Below are 24,666 nucleotides of genomic sequence, written 5' to 3'. Positions count from 1 at the left end.
TAGGTAAAGTAGAAGACGAAATTTAATTCCTTCTACATGGTTTAGGCCTATGATTTGGTAGCTCTTCGTCTCACCTGATGTCCTACGTGATTCTGGCCATTGCTCCCCTGTAGGATTATTGCCAACCCAGATGGTGCATACAAACATTAGACTCGACATGATTCTGCTGGAATTCATCTCTCCCACTCCTACCCTTTGACCTGCTCTTCCTGAATTTCTTTTCTTGGTTAATGGAGCATATGTGCACTTTCCCACATGCTCTCTTTCTTACCCTCCTGGCCCAGTCTCCTAAGCCAGAAACCTCGAAGTCATTCTTTTCTTTTTATCACATTCAGTTAGTCCTCAGGTTCTGTTGCTTCTATCTCTTATTCTTCCTTTCACTACTGCACTGCATCACTCTCTGTCATCATATCTCAGTTATCCCCTCACCATTCTCCCTGTTCCAATCTGGCCCCTTCAGTCTATCTTCCACAGCACTATATAGTTCATTTTCTAAAACCACAAATTTGATGATCTTATTTCCCTGCATAAAACCATTCAGAGGAGCCTCATCACTTGAAAAGTCTAAATTGCAGTCACAGCATAAAGTTTCAGAATTGTGGGAGGCAACTGGAGTAGAAAGCTGAGGTGGTTTAAGGAGAATGAAAATGAGGTCCAGTGTTACAGATGAGTGTCTGCTGTATTGGCTTGCTGTTTCCTTCAGTTGTAAAGAGCAAAGAGCATCATTAAGCTACAAATATTAGGCAGGCCATTCAACTGACAGTGAAAAACTTTGGCTGGAGAATTAATAAAATGAGAATAAAACTGTTTCCAAAGTCAGTTTTAGAAGTATTTAGCACTTTGTCAAATTTCCTTCAGAGAAGTGTGGAAGAAAATGGCCAATAATACCCATGATCTCTAGAATTGTTTAAAAAACAAAACAAAAAAACTCTTTCCTTAAAGGGTCATGGGGTATTTAATTTTTGACTAAAACTTATTGTATTTGTAGTGTTACTTCTGCCCTTCAGAATGTACTCAAAATTTAGAAAAGTTCCTTCCACAAAGGGTGCCTTTCTGGGTAACTGGTCTTCAGGATACACAAAGACTCCATTTTAAACCCTCATTATTCTTATGCTTTCGACTGTGTGTATGTTGGAGATTCAACTTGGAAAAGAGAAAAAACAAACAAAACAGCAAGAAACTAATTCCTTTCCCTCTGGGTTAAAGATCACATGGCATGTCTCCTCCAGCTTTAATCAGCAACATATGTTATTCATGGCTTAAGGACAGATGGAGAAGAGATGAGGAGGATTAATGTGACCTCATCCCAGAGCCTGTACAAAGCTCTATCATTACTTGTAAAATTAGCTGCTATTAAGAATACCTATTGTATGCCAGACGTGGTGCTAGGGGCTTTGTATATGTTACCTTTAATGCCTCCATCATAATCTTGGCTAGTGAGTGGCTGATTCGGGTCTAATTCACAAGTCTTACTGTGTTCCTCCAAGCCATGTACTTTTGCATCCCCTCAGACTGTTCGTTCTCTTCGCCTTTCCTTGGTGAAAATTATGTGTGTTGTTTCCCAGTAGTTGGGCCATTTTATATCCAGAGTTTTCCCAGTCTGGGATTTGGCTGTAAAAGATAGCAAATCATTTACCAAGGCTTGTAGCAGTATCTCTTCTCACCAGAGTGGAATAAGAAGTTGGGTTTCACAGAGAGTGGAAACTGCAGAGGACTTGAGACTTTCCTCATCTAAAGCTTACAATTTAGAAGTAATCTCAGCATCTAACATTTGTTAGTATTCAGTTTTAGGGGCTGAAATTTCTCTTTTTTAATTACACCTCAGCCATGATTTGTTGCAATCCTCAGATCTGTCTGAAGAAGAGGAAGCCACCCAGCTTCTGTGACTCTTCTTCCCTTTTGAGCCCTCTGGTCTGAAGATAGGACAGTGAACCCATGACCTCACCGGCCATGGTCCTGAACAGCACTGCCATCTATGCCTGTTATAATGTAGTGACTATAAAATGTCTTGAATTATATAGAGTTTTATGGCTTACAAAAGACTATAGTATTTGTTCTTGTTTGGTCCTGACTATACACATTACTTTCATTTTATATTAGAGAAAATGGAAATTTACAGAGGTTGGGTGAACTGTTCCTGGGTCAAGTAGCTAAAAGTGTCAGTAACTATTAGATTTTGAGATATTTGAGGAAAGTAGGAGGTTAGGCCTGACAGCTTAAAATGAGAAACAGTTCATCAGCTCAGTTTGACAGCTCCTGGGTATTGATATAATCTCTGTATATGATTAAAGACATTTGTCATTTATGTTGACCCATCTGCAAATACTTTGGATTTTAAAATTTCATTTGCCTTTATATTCTGAGTAACTTGAAACCTTTGGTATCAGAATGTTGAGATGGTGCTTTGCACTTCTTTATTTGGGCCTGAGAATCTTGGATTGAAAAGAAAACTTCCTGACTATAATTATCTCTGAGGATCATGTGCGAATCAAAGCTGCTCCTGGCAAATTTGGCTAAATGGGAAGCTCATCAGCCCTTTTGCCAAAAACACACCTCGCTGACACCTGATCTTAGTGTTGCATCTGCCAAACCCAGAGATTGGGATGCAAGAAGGTGGCCTATTGAGGTTCTCTTGTTTGGTTTTCTGAAAGGGAAGGCCTCTTAGAGGTCGCATAACCAAACTCTTAACCAGTGGACTTTATAGTAGTCTGCCGTACAGCATAGCATCTCTGAGAGAGGAAATGATAGAACCTCCTAGTGGAAGGCATGGTGTTCTAGAAAGAGCTGGGATGCAAAGTCAAAAACCTTGCCCCCACTTGCTTTGAGACCCAGGTCAAGTTTCCTTGTAATGCTAAGCATCCACTTACCAGTAAATTTGTCCTGCCTTGATGTGCAGTGTTCTTGAGAAGCTCTGGGGGCAGTGATTCGGTGACAGCCCCTCACAATCTGTGGGGCACTACACAGATATTCGTGGAGACTGTCACTCTTCTAACAGTAGTTCAGAGCTCCTTCACCCTCTCACCTGAGGCAGGAAGTAGTTTACCATCAACTGCATTATGCCAGTTATTCATAAACTTGGAGACATTCTTTTCAAATGGAGATCATCATTTTTCAGGATTAAATCAGATTGGATATATCCCTCCTTCCTCTTCCTTCATTCTTTGGAGGCAGTCTGTGTTAGTCCTTTCATGGACCCGTTTTGCATGTCTGATTTTAAAAATGGGCTTTGGGGATTGTTTCTTGTTCAGTTAAGAAGTTATTTTATTGAGCCTTTGAATCATTAGACAGTGGACATTTTATTTCACAGTGTGATAGGATTTAACTTCATTGGTTCACTTGGTATTTTCCCTACCCTAGACCTCCCGGGGTTATTCTCTAGTTGTGGAAACATTTTTGGACTAAGATGAATGAAGAGACTAATGTTTTTTCAGGAGTTTGCAGTATGATCTTGGATGTGTCACTGGGCTTCTTTTGTTTCTATACTGTTATTTGTAAAGTGAGGCAGTGGACTGATTTCAGGATTGTAAGTCTAGCTTGCCATCTTTCTTTACTTAAATCTACTGGATTTCTTTCTAGAATTCCTTTTGGTCTTACTTGCCAGATGTCAGAGATTGCTGTGGGAAATGCCATAGAATAGGACCCTGGACACCTTCAGCTGAAAAGGTTGTTTGCAATAGACAGCTAATGCCACCAAGTGAATGTGCTTAAACAATGTGACTGCCTGCATATTTTTAAAAGGGGGCTGACTATACATTATGTTTGTATTCGATAACATATTGAGAATCAGAGGTGAGGCTTAGACACTGGCTCATGATTGTGGGTATCGGCTGTGTGTTCAGATTTCCAGGACTGTGTCGGAAGCCAGGCTTTAAGTAGACCTTTGATGAGGCAGTGTGGGGTTGTTTTCCAGCGTCACTCATCACACTCCTGTTCTGCATTCTCAGGAGGAGACTAAGGCCCAGTGGTGTGTGTTCGAGTTGGATAAGCCTGGCTTGGATTTCTAGTTTGCCCTTTGCCAGGATTGTTGTGAGGGTTAAAAGAAATAATGGACATACTAGTAAAGTGTAAGGTGCAGCACCAGGCACATAGCTCCCTAAAGAGCTGTTCTTAGGTGGTGGGGTTAATGAGGATTAGAAAAAATATATAAACCACTTGGCACCATTGATGAGGCAGTATGGGATTGTTTTCCAGTGACACTCATCAGACTCCTGATGAATCATCAGATGAGTTGTTGCTACAGTTTGTAAGTTATAGTTGAACTTGCAAAATACAAAAATATATAAAGCACCATGCACTCCCCAGAGGTGAGTTTTTCTTTGCATATACAACATATTCACATGTGTATATAGGGATAGAACTGTTAGGGTTTTCTTTTTCTTTCAAGAAAAATACTAATATGCAATTCTCCTTTTTCACTGACCCATTTTGAGCACTAGCACTGGCTTACCCTGAAATTTGATCAAGCTTCTCCCTCCTGTGGAGCCAAGGTGGAGAGGACCGAGAGACCGGAGGCTCTGGACCTGCCCTGAGCTCTGTGCTAAGAGGCTGGGCTGGGACTGGGAATGACATGGGGTGGCCCAGCCTAGAAGGCTCATTTGTAACCCTAGAGGCTTTCTTCCTTCTGCAGATGGTGGAAGAGAGTGAAGAACGGCTCACAGAGGAGCAGATCGAAGCACTCCTCCACACGGTCACAAGCATTCTGCCTGCAGGGCCAGAGGCTGAGCAGAAGAAAACTACCGGCTATGACGTGACAATGGATGAAGAGGACCCGGCATAGAAGAGCACAGCTGGGCCAGGCATCTCATGAAGTTGAAAGGCCAGCAGCTGTTTTTCAGACATAGAGGATTGTTTGTTTAGTTTTACCCTCTATTCCAACAGACCTGATTTCATGGTTAGTTAGTTGGGTAAATCACAAAAATAAGCCTTTCTCAAAAATAAGCTGAAGAGAAATATCTTTGCATCCAGGAGAAGAAACATGGTGAAGACAGGCTGAGGTTGTCAGGGCAGAGAGCTAAAGAAAGGAGGGCCTAGTCAAAGAGGACAATGACTGGGGAACCCTCTGTGGGAAAAATATTTCTTTTGTGGCCTTTGCCACAGTTGTGGGAAAGTCCTTTATATGCCGCTAGTACAATACTTGCGTCGCCTTTGTGGGCTGTCCTACAAATTAGCTCCATCTGCTTCCTCAGGGACTTCCCAAGCAGGGGCCAGAGTGCTGTTGGGATGAGAACTGAGTTAGCAGAATCCAGTTAGATGGCTAATCACTCCTAGACCAGCTCTAGGTTAAAGTGAGCTGCTGAACTTGGCTCACCTTAGAGCAGCGGTTCTCAACCTGTGGGTCACGACCCCTTTGGGGGTCGAATGACCCTTTCACAGGGGTCACCTAAGACCATTGGAAAACACATATATAATTACATATTGTTTTTGTGATTAATCACTATGCTTTAATTATGTTCAATTTGTAACAATGAAATTGGGGTCACCACAACATGAGGAACTGTATTAAAGGGTCGCGGCATTAGGAAGGTTGAGAACCACTGCCTTAGAGGAATCTTTTCTTCAAGAACGGCAGAGATAAAGAATTGGTCTGCCAACCCTTCATCAGGTCTAAAGGCCCTTTTCCTCTATGGCATGGGCTTTGTTTACCAGCCCACTATTTAGTCTTAAATGTTCAGGCACAGCTCATTCCAACTGAAAAGGCACTTCAAACTCATTGACTGGCAACAAATGCAGTGTTGGTTGCCTTTCTGACTGCCCTGGGCAGGTGCCTCCTTGGAGACTAGGTGAGCTTCATTTGCACAACAGGCAAATTATTTGCATCTTTAAAAAGGGTACAATTATGCACTCTTTTCATAGAATATGTAAGAAATAGAGGTTGATTAATGAGAATTTGAATTTATTGGCTATTGCAGGGTTTCAGTTTTTAAATTTTTTAAATATTTTGATAATTATGTGAAGAGCTTGTTAATAATATTTAAGCATTAGAGAGTTTAGTAGCTCCCAGATATGTGATTGCTTTTGGTCCTAGGAATATTGAAAGCAAATCTAATTTCCCACATTCATTCTTCTCCCTATTTGGGGAAGAAAATGGCCATAGACATTAATTTTCCAAATTGGCACTCATTTATTGTAAGATTACATATTTTCAATGCTGCTGTTAATTGGATTACTTCCCATTCCCTGTGATTTCTAGGTTTTTATTTTTTTACCTCCTTCCCTCTCCCAGTTGTAATTGTGTCAGTCTTAACCTTATCGTCTAAGGATCAGGGAGATCTGCTTACAGGCAACATTAAATGAACAGGACATTTATTTTTAAATCTTTCTTGAGTATTGGGAATTTTACCAGGGGCTGTTTTTGTTAGTCAAGGCATACATGTGCTTATGTATTGTTTCATCTTAACCATGAGTGTGTTAGATTCTTTTGCTTGATGGATTTAAGGCTTAATCCATTTAATAATAAATTGTTTCCAGGTGACTGCCAACTTGTTTTTTTTTTAATATATATTTTTATTGATTTCAGAGAGGAAGCGAGAGGGAGAGAGCATTATTGGTTGACTGCCTCCTGCATGCCCCCCACTGGGGATTGAGCCTGCAACCTGGGCATGTACCCTGACCAGAATCGAACCTGGGATCCTTCTGTCCACAGACCAACGCTCTATCCACTGAACCAAACTGTCTAGGGTCAACTTGTGTTATTTTTATAGATCTTGAAGAGTTTGTTTTGCCATGGATAGAAAGAAATCAAGTGAAATATGACTTGGAGTTTAAAATGTATGATTAAGAAAACAATTGAATCTACTTAGATCTAACTTCTATGTTGGATTTCAGGAAAATTTTTAGTTTCTACATTTGGGATCTGAATGTAGCCTCAGTTTCTGATTAAACCACACAGACTCTGAAATACTTACCTTTTATCAGAACCATATTCTGTGTAATATTCCTGTCACATTAATAATGAACATTTTAGAAAGAAAAAGTCATAATTTACACAAACATTTGGGAAGGGAACTGGGGAGTCTGGGAGAATCACTTCTCATTTTATATTCTATACTACTAGCCCATCCTGTGATATTGTACTCAGTAGGCCGGCCACTGCTTCCACAGGAGCCGGTGGGAACTGCAGCGCGCCCCCGTGTTCATTCTGCGGGAGCCGGGAAGGACCCGCGCCGATTCCGAGGGAGGTGGGAGGCAGGCCCACCGTCTCCTCTCCAGGCCCATGCTTGGCCAGAGGCTGCGGGCCAGCTCACCCGTCCCTGTCCATGTCCGCTCTGGCTCCAGGGGGCCGGCCTGAGCCAGGTGCGGCGACAAAGCAAGCATTCTGCCAGGCCGTTCATGCTGCCCACTCTCAGTGGCTCCCCCTCCCCCCAGGACTGGGGGACTCCGGTGGGGCTGAGAGGACTGGGCGCCACCATATTTGTGACAGAGTGATGGTTAATTTGCATATAACCTTTGTTTTAGATAGGATGGTTTCAGTTTTTGACCATGTGACCAGTTTTGTTCTTTAAAAAGAAAGAAGTATGCCCATTTGTGTGTAAAAGTTGTTGAATGTGTAGTTGACAGTTAAATCTTTTTTTTTTTTTAAATATATATATATATATATATATATATATATATATATATATTTTTTTTTTTTTTTAAGTTTCTTTATTGGTTAAGGTATTACAAATGTGTTCTCATTTCCCATTAACCCCCAACCTCCCCCCCCCCCACTCATGCTCTCATCCCCCTGTTGTCTGTGTCCTTAAATATATTTTTTTATTGATTTTTTACAGAGAGGAAGGGAGAGAGATAGAGAGTTAGAAACATCGATGAGAGAGAAACATCGATCAGCTGCCTCCTGCACATCCCCCACTGGGGATGTGCCCGCAACCAAGGTACATGCCCTTGACCGGAATCGAACCTGGGACCTTTCAGTCCGCAGGCTGACGCTCTATCCACTGAGCCAAACCGGTTTCGGCGACAGTTAAATCTTGTCCCAAACATGGAGGCTGAAGCCCAGCTCGGTCACTAGGAGAGACGGCACTCAGGGAAGCTGGTACAGGCCCTGCAGCCTGGCAGGAGAAACATTCTGAAATGTCCTAATTAATTGCAGCAGGCCAGAGAATGGGAGAGAGAGAGCAGGGAGGTTAATCAGTTAACAGAGCCGAGGGCCAGAACAAACAAATGTCTGTTCATATTCCTGAATGTATGTTGAAATTTTGAATCAATTTCCAGGCTACACTTTCTGCTTTTAGAGAATAGACAACCACCACATGCTACCACATCTTGTTTCTGGGCTGTTGCCCACAACCAATCCAAAAGTAGCAAGTACTTCTTTTTAGGGACTATGCACCTATTCCAGAACTTCTCTGATTTACCTCCCAATTCCTTTATCTATAGCCATGTAAATTCTTTCAAAACAACCTAATCTTTCTTCCCCAAACTGTATAAAAGAGCCCTGTCATCTCCAGGATGGTGGACATGCTTGTCTCCATCTACCCCTGCTGCTGGTGGTTTAGGCTACATGCACCAGGAACTGGTGCTTTTTCTTGCTAGCATTTGGCTCAGTAAACCCTTTCAGAAAGACTTTTGGCCTCAAAGGTTACTGTTTAACAAGCATATGAAGAAGGTAAGGTTTTTTGAGAACTAATGCAGGTCTCTGGCCCAATGACTAGATTTTTAGGTCTACCAGCCTTTGTTATTTGACTTTTGTAGGCTCTCAGAAATTTTTTTCTTAAAAAGATATGTCTTTTTTTGTTTGTCTTTAAAAAATTGATTTTAGAGAAGAAGGGAGAGAGAAAAAAACCACTGATCTGTTCCACTTATTTATACATTCGTTGGTTTATTCTTGTATGTGTCCTGACTGGGATTGAACTCAAAACCTTGGTGTATCTGAATGATTCTCTAACCAACTGAGCTACTCAGCCAGGGCTCTATTTTTCTTTTAAGGTAAAGTTCTTGTTTTTAACACTTGGATTGCGGGAAACGAGTTAAGTCAGCTCGCGTGAATTGCGCGTACTCCGCGGGAGCCGTCTTAACTCGGTTCATATAGATTTGCGGTGGAGTGCGGGAAACGTGTAAACTCGGGCCGATTGTAACTGCGTATTACCAAATATTTGTTTGTTTGCCGTTCACAAAGATACCTACCTGCGTATGCGAACCGCCATCTTATATTTTGGCGGGAAATTCACCCGACACCGTAGTGTTAACATGGAGAGATTTTTTAGTTATCTGTCAGGAGGGTGCTACTGAGCTGTTTAAAAATTAAGTTGACTCCCAGTTAGATTTTACCCAAATATTTAACTTGTCTCTTTGCTTAAATTATAGTATGACCCACTGCCACCTCAGATGACTTCCCAGTTATTCAGGGCTCATTTATAAAATAATGGGTTCCATTTCTCGAATCAATCATTATGTAACCATACCAGCTCTCAAGAGCTTGTACCCTTGTCAGAGTGGAATAAATTAATGCTCCAGTATATTCTTTGCTAAATCATTTTCTCCCCTGAAACCAAATTAACACTGTAAATTGATTATTTCTCAGTAAACTATAAACTGGATCACATACCCTGAAAGGAATCAGCAACCTTATTTAATCACACAATGGACAAAGGAGATAAAAGAAAGCAAAACTGCCTGGGGATCCTTTTGTATCTTTTTAAAATTAAGATATATCTCATATACCTACCATAAAATTTACCCTTTTAAAATGTACCATTCAATACTTTTGAGTATAGTCACATAAGGCTGTACAACCATCATCATTATCTAATTCCAGAATGTTTCCAATCAATCCCAAAATGTAAGAGCTTAAACTGTAAAATGGGAAAAGCTGCAAAACATGGGATTTGGCAATGATTTCCTGGATGTGCACAGGCAACAAAAGAAAAATAGGTAAATTGGCCATCATCAAAATTTAACACTTTTCATGCCCAAAAGACACTCAAGAGAATGAAAAGGAACCAACAGAATGGGAAAAAATGTTTGCAAATTATACTAGTACATCTGATAAGTAATTATTTTTTCTTTTTTTAGAGCTCCTACAATGGTCTATAATAAAAGGGTAATATGCTAATTAGACCGGACATCCTTCCTGATGAAGCCAGGGCAGAGGGAAGCCAGCCCGGGTCCCTGGTGCCTGTGGGTGGCTGGAGGAGGGAAGCAGCCTGGGTTGCAGGTGCCTGCCGGCGGCCGAAGGTGGAAAGCAGCCTGGATGCCTGGTGCCTGCCTGCGGCTGGAGGAGGGAAGCCCGGGTCCCGGGTGCTGGAGGGAAGCTGGTTCTGGCAGCTGGGGGAAGGAAGGCCTACTCTTGCATGAATTTTTGTGCATTGGGCCTCTAGTTTTATTATACTAGTAAATATGTTTTTTTGGAATAAACAAGTTTTGTATCAAAACTATCTTCAAACTTATTCTAAAGTAATAAAAGGAAAAGAACCAGGAACCATTTTTTTTTACCTCAGTTTACCTTTTTATTTAGAGGGACATGAGCAATCCCCAGAATTACCCTGACTTATTTCCATAGTCATGGGCAGTGATACAGGGGCAAGTATCCTGTCATAGGGTGTATGCATGTGAATAGTGGGATTTATGTATGTGTTGGGATGGTGAGAAGTAATAGAACAGGAGACTGGAAAAGGAAACTAGGAATAGACAGCTCTTTGGTAAAGGGATGTGCTTGTATCATACATGAGATCACTCTAGTTGCAATATGAAGCCTGCATTGACGGGAGGGGACATAAGGCAGGCAGCAAGGTCAGCTCCCCATTTACTGAACCAATCTAGGAGTGTAATTACTAGTTTATGAACCAAGACAATGGAAAGAGTGAACTCTAGGAGTTCTTTATACATTACGAACACCTATAACTCAATAAGAAAAAAATCTACATAATTATCATTTTACTTTCCCACAAGCAATGCACAAGGATTCTAATTTCTCCATGTTCTAAGCAACACTTGTACTTTCTGTTTTATAATAGCCATCCTAGTGGGTGTGGATCTTAATGGTTTTGATTTGCATTTCCCTAATGACTAGTGTGGTTCAGCATCCTTTCACAAGCAAATGGAACATCTGTATAACTTCTTTGAAAGAAGCCCTTAGAGCAGTGGTTCTCAACCTCTGGGTCACGAACCCTTTGGGGGTCGAATGACCCTTTCACAGGGGTCACCTAAGACCATCGGAAAACACATATATAATTACATATTGTTTTTGTGATTAATCACTATGCTTTAATTATGTTCAATTTGTAACAATGAAATTGGGGGTCACCACAACATGAGGAATTGTATTAAAGGGTTGCGGCATTAGGAAGGTTGAGAACCACTGCCTTAGAGAGAAATGGGGAGTTACTGCTTTATGGGTATAGAATTTCAGTTTGGGAAGATGAAAAAGTTCTAAAGATGATGGTAGTGATGGTTGCACAATGGTGTGAATGTACTTATTGCCACTGGACTGTACACTTAAAAATGATTAAAATGGTAAATTATGCATACTTTACCCCACTAAAGATTTTTTGAAAACCGTGCTTTGGAAGGCAGAGGGGTAGATACAGTAACCCAGATTATTGGTGTAGTTAAAACTCAACACCAATTTGGCTCTGAGCCTCCTAGAACAGAAGAGTTTCTCTTATCACAATGCCAAGAATGTGTTGATTGATTCTAATAGTTTAATGGAAGCTATTGCATTGGTTTAAATTGTGGCAGCTGAAATTCTGAACTGTATACATACAATATTAGATTATGACAGTAGAAAGTTAAATGTAGAATACAAAGATACATAGACTAAAATTCAGAGATTATGATTTGTTTGGTTCATAGAGCAAACAAGGATTTTTAGAAAGCAATATACATGGGTTCCGACTTCCTTGCGTTACGTTGCACCGTAGGAACGGATCCCCAACGTATCCCGAGGACCTCCTGTATATTTAATGTCTTTACTTTCTGTGCTATTGATTAGTAATTTTTGCACTGCATTCTATTCAACCTTTAAACAGTATACTAAGAGAGAACTTGAGAAGCCTACTCCTGGGTCTCAAGAGCAGGAAAAGGGGTAGGGCTACAGGCACCCATTCCAATAGTCAATCCAATTATGCTTTAGATTGACTTTCTTTGATTGTAGGATCATGTACTTTGAAAACCACTTATCATACATAGAATATACCTTTGAATTAAGAATTGGAATCTTGCCCTAGCCGGTTTGGCTCAGTGGATAGAGCATCAGCCTGCGGACCCAGAGGTTCCAGTCAGGGGCACATGCCTGGGTTGCGGGCTTGATCCCCAGTAGGGGGCGTGCAGGAGGCAGCCAATCAATGATTCTCTCTGATTGATGTTTCTAGCTCTCCCTCTCCCTTCTTCTCTGAAAAAAAAAAAAAAAAAGAATTGGAATCTTATTACATAAGAATATGAGGTTCAATATTCTGATTAATTTGGTTTTATTTTATTTTTAAAAATATTTTTATTGATTTCAGAGAGAAAGGGAGAGGAAGAGAGAGATAGAAACATCATTGATGAAAGAGAATCATTGATTGGCTGCCTCTTGCACGCCTCCTATTGGGGATCCAGCCCGCAACCTGGGCATATGCCCTTGACTGGAACCAAACTTGGGGCCCTTCAGTCTGCAGGACAACGCTGTATCCATTGAGCCAAACCAGGTAGGGTTGATTAATTTGATTTTAGAATATAAGCTGTACTATTTGCCTAAGCAATATTCAAAAGTGAAGTAATTTAAAAAATTAAAAAGTAAAAGATTTGTATATTTAATATGAAATACATTTATTTGAAAAATATTAAAGGTATTTTATTTTGCTATTTTGACCAAGGTAAATTAAGATTTAGAAAAGTATAGATTGTTGTAGATTTTATTTTAAAAGTGGTTCTAGGCATATGGAATACAAAGATAATGTAGAATATCTCTGCTTTTAAAGGCACTTATGAGTCCTCTTAGGGACAATATGCAGTTCCTTATTAATACTGCTTAATAAATACCAAGAGAGAGGGAAGCAAACATATGCAAACACATTTGGAGGGGCATGTAACAAAGAGACTGCTCAGGAAGAAAGGAGGGAGTTTCACAGAAATCTATGTTAAGTAAAACCTCTGAATGTTAAATGTTGAGTGTGAATTAGCTATGCTTTATGAATTGATTTGTTTCCTCCAGAAAAAAAGATGTGTTAGAGTTCTAACCCCCAGTACCTCAGAATGTGGCCTGATTTTGGACACAGTATTCTTTTTACAGAGGAAACAAAGTAAAAATGGGGCTAGGGGGGTGCAGGATGGAGGGGGTCACTGGAGAAAAAAATGGGACGCCTGTAATACTTTCAAAAATAAAGATATAAAAAATGGGGTCGTTTGGGTGGGTCCTAATCAATATGACTGGTGTCCTGATAAAAAGGGGACATTTGGCTCTGGCCAGCTTTGCTCAGTGGTTAGAGTGTAGGCCTGTGGATAGAAGGATCTCAGGTTTGATTCCTGGTCAAGGGCACGTACCTGGGTTGCAGGTTCAATCCCTGGCCCTGGTTGGAGTGCGTGCGGGAGGCAACCAATTGATGTGTTTCTCTCACATCAATGTTTCCCTCTCTCTCCCCCTCCCTCCCTTCCACTCATTCTGGAAATCAGTGGAAAAAATATCCTCTGGTGAGGATTAACAACAACAACAAAAAGGGGTGAGGGGTGTTTGGACACAGATATAGAGGGAAGACAATGTGAAGAGAGACATGCAGGAGATGGCCATGGACAGCCAAGGGGAGAGACCTAAAAAAAGCTCTCGAGCCGAAACCGGTTTGGCTGAATGGATGGAGCGTCGGCCTGCGGACTGAAAGGTCCCAGGTTCGATTCTGGTCAAGGGCATGTACCTGGGTTGCGGGCACATCCCCAGTAGGAGATGTGCAGGAGGCGGCTGATTGATGTTTCTCATCGATGTTTCTGACTCTCTATACTCTCTATCTCTCTCCCTTCCTCTCTGTAAAAAATCAATAAAATATATTTAAAAAAAAAAAAAAAAAAAAAAAGCTCTCGGAAGGAGCCAGCTCTGTTGACACCTGTAATTGGTGAATATAATTGATTTTGGACTTCTAGCCTCCAGAACTGTGAGATAATATATTTATGTTGTTCAAGTAAAAAAAGAAAACAATGAAAATCTAAGTATTCTAGGACGGTCATTCACATTCTGGCCCCCTATAAAATTTCCAACTTTATTAGTCTTTTGCAAAACCCTCCATTCCAGCCAAATGGGTTCCCTCATTCATTAATCAACAAATTTTTATTGAGTGTCTACCATGCAAGGCCAAGGACTGGGCAGTGGGGATAAGATATGACTGTCATCCAGTGTCCCTGCTTTCAGAAAGCTTCATATTCTAGGGGGAGAGATGCTAAATGACCAGTTTCATAGTTCATTATTTAATTACAACTACAGTTAGAGTTAGAAATGAGAATGAGCTAAGAGAGTACTAGTTCTATCTAATAAGGAGAGAATATGCTAATTGGCTGCCATGCCCTCAAAGATGACAAATCACAGTATTTGTCCTTTAGTGTCTGCCTTATTTCATCTTGTGCCACAGCCACAAGATGGCGGTGCCCAGTCCCCTCAGCCCTGCCGGGACGCCTGCCTCCAGAGTCCCAGTCCTCTCAATCTCCCAGCCATCCAGGGCCGCCAAAGGCTCAGGTAACCAGGGCCGGCCGAGGCTTGCGCTGCTGGCAGTGGCAGCAGCAGAAGTGTGATGGGGCGTCACCTTCCCCTGATCACCGGGTCGACTCCCACCCCTGAGGGCTTTCAGACTGTGAGAGGGGGCAGGGCAGGCTGAGGGACACCCCCCCCCAGTGCATGAATTTTCATGCACCGGGCCTCTAGTATATAATAAAAAACTTGACCTAGTCTGGGAGAATGAGTAGAAGGATGAGGAGAAGTTAGTGAATGAAAGAACATTCCTTGAAGATATTTTTGTATTTTCCCATCTCTGTGCTTTTGTGTATACTGTGCCATCTGCTTGTACTCTATGCCTTTTTCAAGTATCCAAATTTTAACTCAAGATTTGGCTCATATCCTCCCTTCTGTAGAAAGCCCTTCCTAGTAATCTTCTTCTGAAGTATTCTCTCCTCACTATAAACTAGACACATGTGTTGGTTTTTAGCTGCCATCTCTGCGTGGACTTACATTTTTGCAATCCTTACCTTGCCCTATTACATAAATCTAGAAGTCACCCTTGACTCCAACCTCCATCCAATCCATTAGCAAGTCACATCTCTTTTACTTCCATGCAGAGTGTTTTGAGAAAGCAATGATTAAAGGACTAAATAATCTTAACTTTTTTACCTTTTTTAAATTGTAAAATAGATATAAAAAACCCCCACATCAAACATAAATTACAGGAGCTGGATTATAAAGAGAATTTATATTATGATTCATAGCTTAATGAGTTATAAGGAGAATATCCTTATAACCGCTACTCGGGTCAAGAAATAGAACTACCCAGCAATACCACTTCTGGGTATTCAAAGAAAACCAAATTGGAGCATTATTTACCATAGCCAAGATATGGAAGCAACCTAGGTGTTCATTGATAGACTAATGGATTTTAAAAATATCCTATATAATAAAAGGGTAATATGCAAATTGACCCCAACGGCAGAATGACCAGAATGACCTCTGGACCAGTCACTATGAGGTGCACTGACCACCTCTTGTTTTTTTCCCGGCCGGCAGGCTCCAATCGCCCGATGGTGAACGGGGAGCCAGGGGTGGGTGGCAGGGTATGCGGGCAGCTCCAGGCCAAGGTCTCTGCCCCGCCAGTCATGCCACACACAGAGGGTGACCTGTGGCAGGGGTGGGGCCAGTGAGCGGGCAGGAACAGCCGACCTCTTGGTCCCTTCCCTTAGCCGTCAGGCTCTGATCACTCAATGGCAAATGGGGAACCGGGGGGTGGGTGGCGGCAAGGGGCGGGGCCGGCTGCATGCAGCTGGGGAAGATGGCCCTGATTGCAGGCCAGGCCTAGGGACCATACCTGTGCAAGAATTTCGTGTGCCAGGCCTCTAGTCTATATAATAAAAGGGTAATATGCAAATTGACCCTAACAGCAGAACAACTGGGAATGACTGGTCACTATGACACACACTGACCACCAGGGGGAAGACGCTCAATGCAGGAGCTGCCCCCTGGTGGTCAGTGTGCTCCCACAGGGGGAGTTCTGCTCAGCCACAAGCCAGGCTGACGGCTGCCAGTACAGCGGTGGTGGTGGGAACCTCTCCTGCCTCCTCAGCAGTGCTAAGGATGTCCGACTGCAGCTTAGGCCTGCTCCCCGCTGGCAAGTGGACATCCCCGAGGACTGCCGGGCTGCCAGAGGGATGTCTGACTGCCAGCTTGGGCCTGATCCCCCAGGGAGCGGGCCTAAGCCAGCAGGTGGACATCCTCCGAGGGTTCCCAGACTGCAAGAGGGCATAGGCCGGGCTGAGGGACCCCGCCCCCCCCCCCCCCCCCCCAGTGCACAAATTTTTGTGCACCGGGCCTCTAGTGTATGTATGTATGTGTGTATTTGTATGTATGTATGGAATATTACTCAGCAATAAAAATGAATGAAATCTTGCCATTTGGGACAATATAAATAGCCCTAGAGGGTATTATGCTAAGTGAAATAAGTCAGAGAAAGACAAATGCCATATGATTTCACTTATATTTGGAATTTGAACAACAAAACAAATGAACAAATAGAAAAAGACCCATAGATAAAGAGAACCCACTGAAGGTTGCCAAAGGGGAGGAAGGAGAGTGGGTGAAAGGGAAAATAATAAATTAGGAAAGAAAAAAATTTTTTTTAGATGAAAACATGCTCCAAGGTAGAAGTATTGAGTCACAAATTTATATTTCTAACACTTTAAATAGCTGTCAGATTTTTATTAGATCATAGTGTGGAAACTTGTCCACTGGAAATTATTATTGAGTTTTCATAACTGTATATTAATACAGAAATGTTCTCTAATTAGGTAAGATCTAGGCTGATTTCATTCCTATTAAGTCCTAGTCCAATGGTAGTTTTTTAAAATGAAAGTGTGTAGTTAGCACTTATCATGTCATTCTAATTAATTACAGTGGAACTTTGTTTCTCGAACGTCTCCCATCTCGAACAATTCGCTTCTCAACCTGACAACCCTTTCATGCTGATACCTGTATCATCAGTCACGCATCTCTCAGGTGACAAAGGAGAGAATGCGAGATTCTGAGTCAGTTTACCACTGTTAAAATCTCAGGCTATTGTGCTGTGAATATTTTTGTGTTTTTTTTTTGTTTTTTTTTTTGCTTTTGTTGCTGATTTTAATTATGGTTACATTTTCATTTTTTACTGTACATTTCCTTTTTGTTAAATTTTCATTTACATTTCATGTACTGTTTGTTTTTAAAGTGTTTATAGATTAAACAGTATAATAGACATGTACTGTATATAAGAAAGGTTAAAACAGGGACTCATTTGGGGGTCTGGAACAGATTAATTCAATTTACATTATTTCTAATGGGAAAAAATGATTCGGTTTTCAAATGGCCTTCCGGAATGAATTAAGTTTGAGAAACAAGGTTCCACTGTATTGTGAAACAGTTTAGAATTTATAGCACAGTTTAAGTACTGTTGCTAAAAAAAAAGAAAAAAGAAATAGAACTTTGCCAGCCACTCCAGAAACTCTCCTTTTGCCCTTTCCCAGATATAGTCACATTCCTTCCACTTAAAATATCCTCAATTGTGACTTTTATGGTAACCACTTCTTTGGGTTTCTTATGGTTTTATTAAGCTTTACCACAATAGTTCACATTTCAAGGAGATGGCTCCTAGGCCTTAGGAAAGACATTTCTGGCATGGAAAACTGGCAAGAAGTCAATTTAACTTTTTAACAGATTTACATACATCTCAAAGAGACAGAAAGTATTTGTAATTTCAAGTTTTCTAAAGGAAAGCCTGGGCAGAAGGAACGTATGGGGAAAACTAATAGTTCTCCAGAGGTGACCAATAAATTTTGTTTGTTTGTTTTAAGTACCATTATTAACTCAGGTGCTTAACCCATTATAGATGTGCTTTGCGCTATGCAGTTATCCTTAATGCAGTTCAAATTGTCCTCTGGCCAGTGGGAGCCTCTTCAAAGCTGGCTCCTGTGTCCTTTTGACTAACTGTAGAGGCTTTGAGAGCTACTTTGTGCTCTGGTATGAGAAGAGGTACAGGCCATCTTGTACCTTTCCTACCCCGAAATCATCCATTTTTTCAAAAAGCCCTGGTTTCAGGACCACATCTGCATTGCTACTGATGTATCATTGTTTCTAGGCCTTTTCAGTCAACCGAGGTCATATATATATATAAATTTATTCATATCTCTCTAGTTTGGCTTATGTTATGTTCTTATTTCTCATTTTGGTTACCTGAAACTTGTTATTTAGTATTTAAAATATATATATATATTTTTATTGATTTCAGAGAGAAAGGGAGAGGAAGAGAGAGATAGACATGTCAATAATGAGAGAGAATCATTGATCGGCTGCTTCCCACACGCCCCATGCTGGGGATTGAGCCCACAACCTGGGCATATGCCCTGACCAGGAATTGAACCATGACCTCCCAGGTAGTAGGTTGATGCTCAACCACTGAGCCACGCTGGCCGGGCTGTTATTTAGTATTTTTCAGTAAGAGCTCATGGAAGGAATATTCTCTGAGCTCTTGCATGTTGATAATAGTATGTGCTCTTTATACTTGAAAGTCAGTTTTGCTGGATATACAGTCCTTGGGTCACATTTTCTTACCCTTGAATACCTTACATATATTACTCTAATTTCTTCTAGCATCAAGCATCGCTGTTAAAAAGTCTGGCGATATCCTCATTTTTTTGTCTCTTATAAGCCACTTGCTTTTTTTGGCCTAGGACAGTGGTCGGCAAACGACGGCTCGCGAGCCACATGCGGCTCTTTGGCCCCTTGAGTGTGGCTCTTCCACAAAACACCACGTGCGGGCGCGCCCATATAGTGCGATTGAAACTTCGTGGCCCATGCGCAGAAGTCGATTTTCGGAAAGGAGATAGACGAAACAAGTATACAAGACGAGTGTAGATGGGAGAGTTGGAAGGCGTCGACCTCAGCGAACGTACCTCAATCAGATTGAGGACGTTTTTAGCAAAGGCCAGTTTAGGAGTACCCTAATTAAGTTAATAACAATGTACCTACCTATATAGTTTAAGTTTAAAAAATTTGGCTCTCAAAAGAAATTTCAGTCGTTGTACTGTTGATATTTGGCTCTGTTGACTAATGAGTTTGCCGAACACTGGCCTAGGATACTCAAGGATTTCTCTTCTGATTGTCCACTAAACTTACTAGACTATGTCTTGGTGGTAATTATTTGGGTCCAGTATTCTTGGGCACCTGCTGTGTATGTAGTTTCAAATTTTTTTTTTTCTTAAATTCAGGAACATTTTCTTGAATTTTTTACTTTATATATTTTCTTGATATATTATATATTTTATATTAAGATATATACATTGATTTAAAATACACTTTCTTGATTTTTATATTTATTCTGTTTACTTGCTTCAAAGATTTGTAAATTCTGTATTGACTCTTCTTTGCTTGTCTTCCATATTTGTCATTTTTATTCAAATCATTTTGTTCTCTTTTAAGAGATCTGTACCATTAATTTTTCCCCTTCCTCCTATTTCCCTGAAGACATTTTACTGTGTGTCTTCTAATGTAGCCCTTGTTCTTTCCCTTTTATTTCTAATTCTTTACTCATTTCTGAGTTTTTCTAATGTCATTTACTGTGCATCTTTCATGTTTTGAATTATTTTTAGCTGATTTTACAAATAGTAATTTGAGCCAAAACCGGTTTGGCTCAGTGGATAGAGCGTCGGCCTGCGGACTGAAAGGTCCCAGGTTCGATTCCGGTCAAGGGCATGTACCTTGGTTGCGGGCACATCCCCAGTAGGAGATGTGCAGGAGGCAGCTGATCGATGTTTCTCTCTCATCGATGTTTCTAACTCTCTATCTCTCTCCCTTCCTCTCTGTAAAAAATCAATAAAATATATATTTAAAAAAAAATAGTAATTTGAGCTGTTCTGTGGGCATGTATGGTATATCTGGCGTGCTATCGTTATAGAAATATTATTCTGCTCTTTTTTTTCCTAATAACTTTATATAGAATTTGACCTCAATACTTTTCTAGTGTTTATTTTTATGTGAAATTAGCTTTCTGGAACTTTTAGAAGGAGTTTTGTAGTTAAGGATTGTTTCTCTAACTTCACAGAGCTCCCTCTTTTGTTGTTTTCATATAATGTTAAAAAAAATATGGTGGCTTAATGACTCTGGTCCCTCCCATACTTTTATTTAGACCAAGAATTAGACCAAAGGCTGCCTGTTTTTATAAAGTTTTACTGGAACACAGCATTACCCGTTCATTTACATATTACTTATAGCCTTTTTCAGGCCAAATCAGCAAGTTGAGAAATTGCAACATGTACTCTATAGTCTACAAGCCAAACATATTTACTGTCTAGCCCTTTAAGACCCCTGATTTAGACCTTTTTTCCTTTGTCTGTATTCTTCTCTTTGTCTCTATTTTCTATTCTGCTCAATTGTGATTTTACTTCTAGCAGTGTCTTCTCAGGGGGGGCACTATTGTAGAAGTGAACCCCCACCAGTGAGTTTGGAAAGTTCACAAGGAATTATATTGTTTCAGACCTTAGCACTCCTTGCTCACATTTTAAAAATTGTAGTAAAATATACATAACCTAAAATTTATCATTTCAAGCATTTTAAAATCAATAATTCAGTGGCATTAAGAATATTCAGAATGATGTGTAATCATCATCAGTATATATATCCAGAACTTTTAAAATATCTCAAACTGGAACTTGTACTCATTAAACAATTACTCCCTGTTTCCCCCCTACCCCATAACCCCTACTCTACTTTCTGTCTCTATAAATTTGCCTATTCTAGGACCTCACATAAGTGGAATCACAGTATTTGTCCTTCAGTGTCTGCCTTATTTCACTAAACATGTTTTCAAGATTATCCATGCTGTAGTATTATCAGAATTTCATTTCTTTTTATGGCAGAATAATATTCCACTGCATGTATATACCACATTTTTCTGATCCATTCATCTGTTGATGAACACTTGGGTTATTTCCATGTTTGGGCTACTATAATAATGCTGCTATGAACATTGGTATACAAATATCTGTTTGAGTCTCTGCTTTCAATTATTTTGAGTATATATCTCAGTGTGGAATTACTGGATTATATGGTAATTTTATTTTTAACTTTTTGAGGAACTGCTGCAGTGGCTTTTCCATTTTTTCACAATGGCTGTTCCATTTTGTATTCCCATCAGCAGTGCACGTGGGTTCCAATTTCTCCACACCCTTGTCAACATTTAAAAAAAATATATATTTTTATTGATTTCAGAGAGGAAGGGAGAAGGAGAGAGAGAGAGAAGCATCAATGATGAGAGAGAATTATTGATTGGCTGCCTCCTGCACGCCCCACACTGCGGATTGAGCCTGAAACCTGGGCATGTGCCCTGACCAGAATTGAACCGGTGACTTCTTGATTCACAAGTTCATGCTCAACCATTGGGCCACACTGGCTGGGCTGTTTTTTGTTTTATTTTCATAATAGCTGTCATAATGGATGTGTGGCAGTATCTCTTTGTGGTTTTGGTTTGCACCTCCCTAATGATTAATGATTAATAATGAGCATCCTTTCATGTGCCTATTGAGCATCTGTGTATCTTCTTTGGAGAAATGTCTATTCAGTTACTTTGAATTGCATTGTTTTTGTTGTTGTTTAGTTGCAGAAAGTCAGTTCTTTTTATATTTTGTATATTAATTCCTTATCAGATATACAATTTGAAAATATTTACTCCCATTTGTGGATTGTGTTTTCACTCACTAAAGGGTACCCTTTGGTTATTTCCCCCATCCCCCAATTAATTAGCAATTTATAGGGAGATTATAAAAATAATCTTTAAGGTTATATAAATATCCTCTTTCTCATCAAATTCTCACTTATTAGTTTAAGCATTTATTGATGATTCTTTCTCAAATCAACAGCTTCTATTTTTGAGCACCAACCATGTTCCAGGTACTGTGTAACATGTATCATTTCTATGTCACAGATTAGGAGACTGAAGCTGAAGAGGTGAAACAATGGCACAAGGACTCAAGCTAGCAAGCGTGGAAATGGGCATAGACTCCAGGACCATCTGCTCCAAGCTCACATGCTACAAGTTGGGAAGCAAGTGTTAGCCGGAAACTTGGGACTCCAAGCATCAGGTCTATGGAGCAAGCCTGTTTCTGATGTTCCTCCCTTGTGCTTCCCATACACTCCCTGACTTAGAGGGGGTAGGGCAGACGGACTTCAGGGCTGTGAGCTATGACTTGCTGGGTGTGTTCTGCAGTCGGTAGGCACTTCCCCAAATAGAGCACTAGCCATTCAGACCGATCCCCAGTTTGCAGCCTCATGTGTCACTGTATCTGCCGTGCCCTGCAGGCATGGCTGGGTTCACAGAACCAGAAGCCCCAAGCTGTCCTTTCACAGGACAGGGGATGGCAGGTCTTGGTAACCTGGCAAGTTCTGGGTTAAACATCCCTATTCTTCCCTCTTATGGGGCCTTAGCTGAGAGGACCAGAACATAGGCAGGGTGGGTCCTGGGGCTGGGAGCCAGAGCCCTGAGTCATAGGGAGACCAAAGAGTCAGGGCCAGGGCAAGACACGCGGAGCCAGAAAACCTGGAGGAAAGCCATGGTCTGAATGCTGGGAGGAGGGAGAAGTCACCAGATGCAGGCAAGGTCACAGGAGGGGACCGAGTCAGGACTGGAGCTAGGAACAAGCTCCAGCAGGTCAGGGTCACTCAGGGCTGCTACAGGAGATCCTGACCCTGTGCCTGGAGATCTCCAGTGCTAGAGGCCGGCTCTCCAGGGCTGACAGTGGCCTAAGTGTGGTAGACTGGCCCCGGCTGGGGATGTATGAAGCCAGGAGTGTGCACTAGTTGCAAAGCCCTCCTGGATCAGGCTTCGTGGTAGACATCCACCTCTTCAGTTACAATAGAACATCTCTAACAGGCCCCTCAGGCCTAGACCCACCTCTGCTACCTGGGGGTGCAGCTCTGCGTCCTAACAGCTGGAGTCACCCAGCTCCGTGCCTCATCTGCTGTGATTACTCAGTCAGGCCCCCACCCTCTCTTTGGATGAAAACTGCATTCTTCAAGAGCTTTACTCTCAGAGACTTTCCATATAGTGGCTCTTTGGTCTTTAAACTATCTGGAAATAATTTCAAACTTTCAAAAGTTGCACAAATAAAAGCAGCACAATATAAAAATACTCATTTCCCTCCTGAACCATCTTAAAGTGAGTTAAGTACATCATGGCCCTTTCTTTACCCTTTAATACTTCACTGTATAATAACCGCTGTTTTTTCTCTTCTTTGTAACTAATAAACAGTGTGGGGAGACCGTGCAAATATCATGTTTTTTATCAAAATTGCCTCCTAGATTGAGCATCCACTGACGATTCTTGTCTATGCCAGTCCTTACCATGATGGGTGCAAAATATTGATTTGCTAACTCCAACACTCCTTCCACGCTTTGCATTCTGCCCTCAGCATTCTCCTATGAATGAGAGATCTTCTCCCATTTATGTATTGATGGACTCATGGTATGGACTCATGAATTCAAATTTTTTCCATGGTTTACAATTTAATTATTAATTATTTTTGGTGTTCCTAATCTGTTTGGTTCAGTGGATAGAGCATCGCCTGTGGTCTGAAGGGTCCCAGGTTCGATTCCGGTCAAGGGCATGTACCTTGGTTGCGGGCACATCCCTAGTAGGGGGTGTGCAGGAGGCAGCTGATCGATGTTTCTAACCTTCTATCTCTCTCCCTTCCTCTCTGTAAAAAATCAATAAAATATATTTTAAAAAAATTATTTTTGGCATTCAAATTGTCCCAGATTTGCTAGTGGGAACTCCTTTGACCTTTCTTCTCCTTCTCCTTCTCCTTCTCCTTCTCCTTCTCCTTCTCCTTCTCCTTCTCCTTCTTATTTTGTTAATTCTTATTTTGTAAATACCCAAGGATATTTTTTCCATTGATTTTTAGAGAGAATGGAAGGGTGGGGGAGAGACAGAGAGAGAAACATTGATGTGAGAAAGACACATCAATTGGTTGCCTCCCGCATGTGCCAGGGATTGAGCCTGCAACCAAGGTATGTGCCCTTGACCAGAATCAAACCCAGGACCCTTCAGTTCGCAGGCTGACACCCTATCCTCTGAGCCAAACTGGCCAGGGCATTATTATTATTTTTAGCACTTCCTTACTTTCTGGTATAACAAGGGATTCCAAGCATATCTTGCACCAGCCCTGGACTCAGTCATTCCTCTAAGGAGCCTGCTTCCTTTTAGTGGTGAAGGATAGAGATCAAGTTCTCTGCTGAAATTATCACAAGGCCAAAATTAAGATTTTGGCTGAGCTCTTACCTGGAGGCTCTGGAAAGAATTAACTTTCAAGGAAATTCAATGGCAGAATTCAGTCCCTAGAACTGAGGTCCCCATTTTGTTGTGGGCTCTCAGCTTCTAGTGCAGTGATGGCGAACCTATGACACGCGTGTCAGAGGTGACACGCGAACTCATTTTTTGGGTTGATTTTTCTTTGTTAAATGGCATTTAAATATATAAAATAAATATC

General features: G+C 41.1%; 1 protein-coding gene across 4 annotated transcripts in view; it reads left to right on the top strand.

Moving 5' to 3' along the window:
* Positions 1 to 23,858, top strand: part of CRCP (CGRP receptor component) — a 56,944-nt gene extending 33,086 nt beyond the window's left edge. For 2 of the 4 annotated variants that reach the window (XM_070412860.1, XM_070412862.1), the window contains one exon: positions 4,628 to 6,472. In XM_070412860.1, the coding sequence (XP_070268961.1) occupies positions 4,628 to 4,777 (150 nt within the window). In that variant the 3' untranslated portion in view covers positions 4,778 to 6,472. Of the gene's footprint in view, positions 1 to 4,627; positions 6,473 to 22,106 lie in introns of those variants that run through there. The other 2 variants (XR_011471236.1, XM_070412861.1) reach the window with 2 other exon arrangements.
* The last annotated feature ends 808 nt before the right edge of the window (positions 23,859 to 24,666 follow it).

The sequence above is a fragment of the Myotis yumanensis genome, unplaced genomic scaffold (genome assembly GCF_028538775.1).
Source record: "Myotis yumanensis isolate MYYU_CA2020_CCGP unplaced genomic scaffold, mMyoYum1.0.hap1 SCAF_4, whole genome shotgun sequence".
NCBI lineage: Eukaryota > Metazoa > Chordata > Mammalia > Chiroptera > Vespertilionidae > Myotis > Myotis yumanensis.
The sequence above is the reverse complement of the archived record's forward strand: the minus strand, read 5'-3'. Positions and strand labels throughout refer to the sequence as shown.